Genomic DNA, 10,663 nt, shown 5'->3' on the forward strand with positions numbered 1-10,663 from the left:
AAGAAATCTAGAGAACAACCACTTAGCCAACTGACTGGAAGAGATCTATATTTTTTCCCATTCCAAAGAAAGATGACCCAACAGAGTGTGGAAACTACAGAACAATATCGTTGATTTCACATGCAAGCAAGATTCTGCTGAAGATTATCCAAAAATTACTGGCATAGCACACTAGCAGAGAACTGCCAGAAGTCCGAGCTGGGTTTGGTCGTGGTACTAGGGATATTGTAGCTAATGTTAGATGGATCTTGGCAGAAAGCGGGGAGAACCAGAGGAATGTCTATCTGTGCTTCATTGATTATGCAAAGGTGTTTGACTATGTGGATCATAACAAACTGTGGCTGACTCTGAGAAGAATGGGAATCCCAGAATACTTGATCGTTCTAATGTGAAACCTATACTTGAATCAAGAGGCAGTCGTCAGAACAGACCAAGGAAACATTGCATGGTTCAAAATTGGGAAGGGCATATGCCAGGGATGTGTCCAGTCTCCATAACTTTTCAACCTGTATGCAGAACAGATTATCTGGGAGGCTGGGCTCTATGAGGAGAAATGTGAGATCATGATTGGTGGAAGATCCATCAACAATCTGCATTATGCAGATGACACAACCCTGCTTGCTGAAACTAGGGAGGACCTGAAGGGCTTGCTGTGGAGGGTCAAGGGCTGCAACCTCCAATATGGATTGTGGCTCAATGTCAAGAAGACAAAGATTCTCACCATTGGACCAACTGGCAGCATCAGGATGGATGGTGAAGAGATTGAGATTGTTCATAGCTTTAGTTTGCTTGGCTCCACAATCAACACTCTTGGCACCAGCATCCAGGATACTAAAAGACGTATTGCCAAGGGAAAGTCTCCTGTTAGGGAACTCTTTAAAGTACTCAAGAGCAATGGTGTGTCTCTGGAGACAAAGGTGCATCTGGTACAGGCCATGGTCTTTGCAATCACTTGTTATGCATCAGAGAGCGGGACAATAACCAAGGACGATAGGAGGAGAATTGATGCTTTTGAGCTTTGGTGTTGGAGAAGAGTACTGAAGGTGCCATGGACTGCTAAGAGAACAAACAGATTCATCCTGGATGGGGTTAAACCAGGCTACTCCTTGGAGGCAAATGTTCTGAGGCTGACATACTTTGGTCATGTTGTAAGGAGAGACTGGTCCTTGGAGAGGGACATCATGCTAGGGAGGATGGAGGGCAGGTGCAGGAGGGGAAGGCCCTCTGGGAGATAGATTGATTCGGTGACTGGGGCAATCTGGTTGAGTGTGTCGAAGGCAATGAGATTGGCACAGGGCAGAGCAGAGTTTAGAGCTATTGTACATAGGGTCGCTATGAGTCGCAAGCGACTCGACAGCACATAACAACTACAGCAACAACAACATGTCAGTATTGATGTGTTCCATTTCATTTTTAACAATTTCCAGTTTTCTAACATTCAAGTTATGTACATTTCATGCTCCAATTACTAAAGGTATTTGACTGCGTGGATCATTAAAAAGTTGTGGCTGACTGAGTAGAATTGGAATCCCAGAGAACTTAATTGTTCTCATGGAGAACCTCTACCTAGACCAAGAGGCTATTCTATGAACAGAGCAGGGGAACACTGCATTGTTTAAAACTGAGAAGAGAGTGCATCAGGATTGTTTTTTTTTTTAATTTTCTTTAATATGTGTACTGTCAAATCAGATCTGACTGGTACAGGAGGAAACTGTCCCTCCTTCTTCAGCTGAGTATCTGGTGGATTTGAACCACGCACCTCTGAGGTTGCAGTGCAGCTTCTTGCCACTAGGCCACCAGAGATAGCCAGGATTGTATTCTTTTGCCATACCTAATCAATTTGTTTGTTTTATTGCTCTGTGCCGTCAAGTTGCTTGAGACTAATAGTGATCTATTCAATCTGTATGCTAAGCAAATTATCTGAGAAGCTAGACTCTGTGAAAAGGAGAGTGGCATCAGAATCGGATGAAGACTCATGAATGCTTGCTTTTTGCAGATGACACAACCTTGCTTGCTGAAAATGAGGAGCACTTGAACCAGTTATTGCAGAAGGTCAAGGAATGCAGCCTTTCGTATGAATTGCATCTCAATATCAAGAAAACAAAGATTTTTACCACTGGACAGATAAGCAACATCATAATGGATATAAAGGAAATGGAAACTGTTAACAGCTTCATCTTGCTTAGATCCACAATTAAAAACCCTGGTACGAGCAGTCAGAAAATAGGGAGATGTATTGACCTAGGGAAATTTTCAGTTAGGGACCTTCCCAAATTATTGAGGACTAATGATGTCAGTTTGAGGACTACGGTGCATCTGATTGAGGCCATAGACTTTGTGATTACTTGCTATACATCTGACAGCTGGACAATAAATAAGGATTACAGAAAAAGAATTTACGCCTTTGAGCGGTAGTGTTGGAGAAGAACACTGAACATCCCATGAATAGCCAAGAGTACAAACAGATAGGTGTTGGAAAGGGTGTAGCCTGAGTGCTCTTTGGAGGCAAGAATAATGAGGCTTCACCTCACATACTTTGGGCATGTTTCTAGAAGGGGCTATTTGGAAGGATGGAGGGTCTGCAAAGGAGAAGAAGACCTTCAACCAGGTGGGTTGACACATTGACTGCTGCAGTGGGCCCCTGTGTGTCAGGAAGTGTGAAGATGGCACAGAATAGAACAGGGTTGAGATATTTTGTTCATAGATAGGGTCATTACTAGTTGTAGTTGACTGGACAGCATCTAACAACAACAAACAACAATCCTACTCTTCTTCTCATATACTTTGGGTACGTTATCAGAAGGATCAGACCTTGAGAGGGGAAATAACATTTGAAAGCTAGAATGTTAGAGAAGAGAGGAAGACTCAATAAGATGGATTGACACAGTTATATTGTAACAGTGGGCTGAGTATGTCAGAGATGAGGATGATGCAGGATAGGGCAAGATCAGATTTGTTGTTCATGGGATCATAGAGTCATAGTTCACCCTTTGCACCTAAAGACAACAGATTACTTAAAGATCAGCAGGTTTCATCATTGCAAAATTTCTCAGAATCTTGAGTACACTTAGGAGTTGTGATTTTCCAAGAAAGCGTAGAATGTGTAGTATATCCAACATGTAAGGAAGCACCTTCACCATTAGTTTTCTGAGAAATTCTCTCTAAAATATACATTTGATTTTTTTCTCATCCTTTTTTGGCCATGTAGTTAAAGTTCCCCATTGTATTTAACAAAAGGAAGCTGAAACTATAAAAAATAATCTACAGGCCCTTTGTTGTAATTTCCTCTCATGCTGAAATTGCCAAAAGGATTTCCTGAAAACTAGAAACAAGACTTTAAGTAAAAATGTAAATCTAACCTCAAAAACAAATTTTTTTTGCATGATACTTGCAGTAAGTAGTAAAGGAACAGGGAAACTTCCAAAGTGTCAAAGTTTCCATATTTTAGAGCTTGTACTCCTCACTCATTAATAAATAGGTATTCATTGGGAAATTCTGTTAACTTAAAATAAGTAAACTGAGAGATTGTCCCTTTCCCCTAAGTTTCAAATACTTTAACAGTGGCGTGTGATTTACAATTGCTATTATGCAGTAAAGGAGATTAGTTTATATTCTTCAATCTTCTTTTAAACAAATAATCTTTTACTAATATTATAGAAGGGAATTTTGATGACTTCGTATTAAGGAGTTGTACTGCCAACCCAAGGCAGGTGGTTCAAAATAACCACCTGCTCTAAGGGAGGAAGATGGATGAGCAATCTGTTCCTGTACAATTTGCAGCTTCATAAAACTTGCCGGAGGGTCATCTATGAGTAGATTCGGACCTGATAGTACATTACAACAGTAATCTTACAGGAAAGGTGTAACTGAATACATTTTTGTCTTCTTGTTGTTGTTATGTGTCATTGAGTTGCTTGTAACTCACAATGACCTCTGTACAATAGCCGTATCCCTGCTCTATGCTGTGCCAACCTTATTGTCTCTGGCACGCCTACCAACATTACCCCAGTCATTGAGTCAATACATCTCATTGAAAGTCTTCCTCTCTTGAGCTGTCCCTACACACTCCCAAGCATGATATCCCTCTCCAAGGACTGGTCCCTCTTTGCAACATGCTTAAAGTATGTCAGATGGAGCTTCAGAATTCTTGCTTCCACGGGGCAGCTTTGTTTCACTGTCTCCAGGAGGAACCTGTTTGTTCTACTAGTGGAGCACTAACTTATTTCCTACAGAAGGTCCAGGATTACTGCCTTCTATATGGATTGAAGTCAACATCAAGAAAACAAAGATTCTCACCACTGCACCAATTGGCAGCATCATGGTAGATGGAGAAGAGATTGAGATTGTTAATTGTTTTAGTTTGTTTGGCTTCAAAATCAGCACTTTTTGGTATCAGTAGACAGGAAACCAAAATATAAATAGAGTTGGTAAAGTCTGCTGTCAGGGACCTCTCCACGGTACTGAGGAGTAATGATGTTAGTCTAGACTAAGGTGTGCCTGATATATGCCATGGTCTTCACAATTACTTACTAGGAATCAGAGAGCTGGACAATGAATAAGAATGAGAAAAGAATTGATGTCTTTGAGTTGTGGTGCTGGAGAAGAGTGTTGAACCTATCATGGACTTCCAAGAGAATAAACAAGTCTGTTCTATAAAGGGTGAAACCAGGCTGCTCCCTGGAGGAAAGGTATCTAAAGCTGTATCTCACACACTTTGGACACAGGTCCAGGAAACACTAATCCTTGGAGAAGGACATCATGCTTGGAAATGTGGAGGGACAGTACAGGAGAGGAAGACCCAGTTGAGATGTTTTCCATGGTAAATGGGGTGATGGGATCAGTTGTGTCAGAGACAGTGAGGTTGGCTCAGTATAGGACAGGGTTTATAGCTCTTGTTCAAAGGGTTACCATGAGTCATCATTAAGTTAATGGTGCATAACAACAATAACAACATGTTTTAAAAATACAAACTTTAAAGTTGTTTTCTTAATTAGGACCAAGATGTTTGATCCCATTTTGGGTTCATGACCTAAACTTTGTTGTTATGTGCTGTTGAGTTTAGTACAATTCATAGAAACTCTAAGAACAGCAGATATAAACCCTCTCCTGTTACAATGAAATGTGCAAGAAAAGGACTAACTCGCTCAGCATTTCCTAAGCTCAAGGAACTGAAGAAAAATTCAAACCCTGAGTTGCTATAATCAAGGATGCTTTAGGCAGAATATTAAGTGATACAGGGAGTATTAAAAGAAAATGGATCCACCAGATGCTCTGCCGAGGAAGGAGGGATAATCCCCTCCTGTACCAGTCAGATCAGATTTGAGGGTACACATAAATAATTATGGGAGGATAGAATGAGAATTGATGCCTTTGAGCTGTGGTGCTGGAAAAGAGTGTTGAATGTACCATGGACTGCCAAAAAAACAAACAGATTCATCCAGGAGAGGGTTAAATTGGGCTGCTTCTTGGAGGCAAGGATTCTGAGGCTTCGTCTGACATATTTTGGACATTTTGTAAGGAGGGACTTGTCCTTGGAGAGGGACATCATGCTTAGTAGGATGGAGGGACAGCGCAGGAGGGGAAGGCCCTCTAGTGACTGGGGTAATCGGGATGGGTGTGCTGGAGACAGTGCAATTGGCACAGGACAGAGCAGAGTTTAGGGCTGTTGTACATAGGGTTACAAGCAACTTGACGGCAAGCAACTTGACGGCACATAACAGCAACATCCTGCACCATCCTCATGATTTTCGACGGACTTGAGCCCATTATTGCAGTCATTATGTCAATTGAAGTGAACATCGTCTTCTCTTTACCTGACCTTCTACCCTATTAAGGAGGACAAATTAATCTTATTTATTTTCCCCTCCTCAGTTACAAAATGAGGTTAATATCTGTTGTTCAAGGTCAACGTGACCAAAAGAACTTTTCCACAGTGAATGTGAAGTAAGACAAAGCATGATTAGAACTTCAAGATTCTGGTCTAGCTATTAAAGTAAGGTCAACATTAATAATAAGCAGAAAATAAACAAGAGAGAAGAAAATTGAAATCCCGTAATGATAGCCATTTAAATTATGACAGCCTTTAAAGAGAGTAAGTAGTTGTATTTTGTACACTAAAGCTGTACTTAGCAAAAGAGAAAAATACAAAGCATTTATTCTTCATTAAAAAAAATGTAATCATCTTTCTCCAGTCACTTATTTCATAGACAGATAAATAATTCATGACAGAAATTCACAAAGGTTTATAATTTCATTTTATAAGTAAAAGGAGATCCACTAAATTTGTCAAACATAAATGAAAGTAGTTCATATATACACAACTCATGTTGATGAATTAAAGAATCTTTTACCATGCCCTAAAAATACTTTGTACTTTTGTCATTTTACTCTGTGACTTATGACTAATAACTCGAGACACTAATTTTTAAATAAAAAAATAATCATCTTTAATTTTTTTTCAATATAATGAATATTTTTAAAGCTATTATGTTAAACTATGCTTTTTCCAGAATCTAGAACAAGTAGAACTAAGCCATCCCAGAACAGTTAGTCATCAACCAAAGAGGTGTGAGAAGATCACAAGACATTTCTGAGGAGATAATTTAATAACATCACTAGAGGTGTGGAGACCCATATACCACAAATATGATTAGAAAAGGGGTTATTAGCTAAGCCATTGTCTGAAACCCACTGAATCATTAGTGTCTTTGAAAAATGATTGGTCCTTTTCTCGGAAGACGGGTTTAAAAATTTAAGCAAAGCTGAAAGATTAAAAGAACTCAGATCTCACAAAGCTCTAGATTTCTCCTCATAGGTCAAGAAGTGGGTAAGATATCCAATCTTTGCTGTTTTTCTAGTTTTAGAAACCAAAATAAGTGAATTATGTAGGAAAGATTATCAGGGTCACTCTAAACATTTGTTAGAGCAGTGCCTTGAGTAAGACAGGGAATTTCATACCAAGAAGACGAAGGATAAAATACTCAAGGTGATTATACTCTAAAATATAACAGTCTAAATCTTTTAAACAATGATACTGGGAGCTTGAGTGGCCTAGTGGCAAAAAGCTGCTCTGTAATCCTGAAGGCATGAAGTTCGAGGCCACCAGCTATTCCTCAGGAGAAGGATGGATAAATTCCTCCCTTGCAATTATCTGTCTCTGAAAATCTGCTGGAGGGTCCATTACAGGTTCATTCTGACTCTACGGCACACGACAAAAGTGTTAGTTTATTTTAATGTTATTTGACTTTTAAATGAAGGTTATTTGGTAATGAACTAGTATCATCAGATCTTTAGGATAGAACTCTTAAAAATATAGACATGAAAGCTGTTTTCTTTGTTAAGACCAAGTTGGTTGATCCATCTTGGGTCTCTTATTACTTGAATGATCCAATTTTTTCAGCGTAGAGAACTGTAGGGAATGAAGCCAACTTATTCATGATCCTGTTCACTATAACATACATCACTAAATGAGTTATTCGTTAAGTTTAAAGGACAAGTGTATTTTAGGACTTTTAGTAAACAATTGCTCTAAGCAAAGACTAAGTTCTCTTCAGGTCTTATTAATATGTCTTTTTCATTTGAAATTCTAAGTTATGAATAAATACTATAGAATTAATAATCCTCTGACTGAACAATGCCAACTAAGCATATCATTACTCAGATTTAGTAAATTTTAAACCCTTTAAAGCTCATTAATCATCCTAACTTATTTTCTAGGTGTTGTGTTTGAAAATGAAGATATTAATTCTTCTTGGGCTTCTTGAAGCCACATCATCAGCCCCAGTAAGTGATTTCACAATAAAGCTGACCTCATGGTGTAAAACTTAATAACACGCCTGCTTTTAACATGTCTGGATTTATTTTTAGCTTCTCCCACGACGTCTGCTGTCAGCTAGCAACAGTAATGAGGTTAGTTGAACTACTTAGAACAATCTCTACGCACCCTTTTTTGAAAATCTAGTGGGGAAGAGATAAGAACCTTCACTTGATTTATCCTGTATTTCTAGACAAGAGCTGCTGGGCACATTCAAATACATTTCTAATGCCTGTGCTTGTTTTGTATCCCAGGTTACCCCTACAAATTAGTTTTGTTTTGCCTCTCTCTTTTGAGCTTAAGTTCTTCAAGGAAGAAAGAAAAGGAGTACATCTTTTAATTCTAATGGCAGTTAATACAGATGTATAAAGATGTAAAAGCATAAAACTATGAACTAATTCTCTAGGTTGAGCTCAAGTCTTACAATCTTAAATACAGCACAGGAGAGGTCATTAAATTTCAAACCTGTTTTCAACTCAGACATCTAATTATTGTAATTTTATTTAAGTATAGTGATGAAATGTCTCACTTCTATCAGGAATCTCGACAAACAACAAATGAATTGTAATGTATTTGTAGTAAACATTGTTTTTATTAATAGTTTTCATAGTAACAATTTAGATAGTAATTTTGTTTTTCTTTTTTTCCTCTTCTAGTTACTCTTGAATCTTAATAATGCTCAGCTTTTGCCACTACAATTTCAGGTACCTTTATTTCAATAATTATTTGAAAGAGAATACTTTTCTTTATTTAACTTCTTATAAGGATTCATATGAGAAAAAAAATACTATCTGATTTCATTAATGAAATCTTGATTATTAAAGTTTTGAATTTGTTTATATTTTTAGTGACCATTTTTTTGAAGGTTAAAGTAAAAAGCAGAATCTGATTAATATCTATTCATTGGGGATTTTGTATATGCTACACACTGACTTTATCCAACAACCCTTTCAGAAAGTTCAATGAACAATTTTATGCAGACTACAGAAAAGCAAATAAAATAAAAACAACTGAAAACTGCAAAAATCTATACACTATTTCGGAAGTTATTTTGAGTGAAAGTTTGCAAATCCTATTGTTTTTTCATTCAATCATTCATACACATTTTGTTCTATAACATTATTCTAATTGATTATTATAACTAATTACAACAGCTGTTCAATGCTTTATATTGATCATTGTATATTGCTTTTCTTTCATCCAGTATTAAATATATTTATTTCTTCAAATTATTCTTTATTAAATTTTATTCCCGTTCCCTCTTTTTACATACACAGTAGCCACTGAAGAATGATGTTTGTGCTCTTTTCTCCACCTCGTTCTATCCTCATTTCTCATGAGAGGCCGTCTCTCATTGTCTGCATAGCCATAACACACCAATTTGTTTTTCTTTTTTACAACGTAAAACTACTGGGGAAAGGAAATGAACTGCTTTCATTTTGACTCTTGATCAGGATAGTTTTACAAATCTATTTTTACATGAAAGTGAGACCTTTTCCCTCCTTTGTTCTATATCGTTCCAGAGCTCATTGAATTCACTGACTCCTCCTTTCCCTGGGATTCTGCAGCAGCAACAGCAGCCTCAGGTTTCTGGTGTCCCCCACTTCTCTTTAGCAACCCTAGATCGGTTTGCTGGATTACTTCCAAATCAGAATCTTTTCCCAGGACAGGTCAGTTTTGTCCAAGGATCTCAGCAAGGCCAACTAGACCCTTCACAGCCTCAAACATCACCACAGACCCAAAAAGGCCTTAATCATGTAAGTTGGTTAGACCTTTCTCAGTGTTTTGTTTTGAAGAAAGATACACACTTAAAATGAAAATGTTTACTAATCGGTAACAAAAAAGTTTGCAAGCGAAGCTTTTTTTCATAGTGTGTTCATAAATTCATTTCTATCTGTTGGCTTCTGACTCAAAATGATGTTTTATGGCAGAATAGAACTACGACAAGAGTCCCAATTCTATTATCATTACATCTCTAGAGAACCTGTAGTGCAGTGGTTAAAGTAATGGGATGATAATGGAAAGGTAGAAAGTTTGACCCTATTGTTCAGTCTGAAGGAGGAGGATATGACAGTCTCTTTCCGTCAAATTCACAGTTTTGAAAATTCTACAGGCAGTCCTACTCTCTTCTATAGAGTCACTGTAAATTGGCATAAACCATGGCAGTAGATAATCTTTACAGAAACCTTGTGTCATATGTTTTTCCTTCAGAGACACATGACTTGAAATGTCTACCTCTATCTTTTAATTGCTGTGCCACAAGTATTTCTTATCTTTTTATTCCTAATATGAAAAAAATAGGAGCCCTGATGGCCTAGTGGATAAAGAGCTGTGCTGCCAACCTAAAGGCAGGCCGTTCCAATCCAGTAACTTCTCCATTGGAGAAAGATGGACAATTTCCTCCTCATGTGATTTACAACCTCTGAAAACTCACTGGAGAATCAGTTAATGGGCCAATTCTTACTCAAAGGCAACGACAGTGCAGGAGAGAGAATATGAAAAATAATATTCACATTAGCTATTCATGGATCACAAACATAAGTTAGGGTAAATGTTGAAAATCACTTTGCACAAGGAAATCTCATGCAAGCTGCATAAATGTATGATTATTTATTATAGCCAAGTCTTGTAACACTGATTATAAATTTCTATGGTCAGACTTATGAAAATGGAAAACTAACACCAATAAAGAAACCAACAAGAGTTTTGATGGCCTATGAGGAGAAATGTGGGGTCAAGATTGGTGGACAATTTATCAACAATCTGCGTTATGCGGATGACACGACCCTGCTTGCTGAAAATGAAGAGGACCTGAAGCGCCTGCTGCAGAGTGTCAAGGACTGCAGCCTA

The 10,663-nt window shown here is 37.9% G+C and overlaps 1 protein-coding gene across 1 annotated transcript in view; it reads left to right on the forward strand.

Annotated features, from left to right (window-relative positions):
• The first annotated feature begins 7,731 nt into the window (after positions 1-7,731).
• Positions 7,732-10,663, forward strand: part of ODAM (odontogenic, ameloblast asssociated) — a 16,832-nt gene continuing 13,900 nt past the window's right edge. Inside the window, exons 1-4 of the mRNA XM_006896838.1 lie at positions 7,732-7,782; positions 7,867-7,908; positions 8,470-8,517; positions 9,337-9,570. Of these exons, the coding sequence (XP_006896900.1) occupies positions 7,732-7,782; positions 7,867-7,908; positions 8,470-8,517; positions 9,337-9,570 (375 nt within the window). The remainder of the gene's footprint in view (positions 7,783-7,866; positions 7,909-8,469; positions 8,518-9,336; positions 9,571-10,663) is intronic.

Source organism: Elephantulus edwardii, unplaced genomic scaffold (assembly GCF_000299155.1).
Source record: "Elephantulus edwardii isolate Elephantulus edwardi_28Jun2011 unplaced genomic scaffold, EleEdw1.0 scaffold00192, whole genome shotgun sequence".
Taxonomy (NCBI): Eukaryota; Metazoa; Chordata; class Mammalia; order Macroscelidea; family Macroscelididae; genus Elephantulus; species Elephantulus edwardii.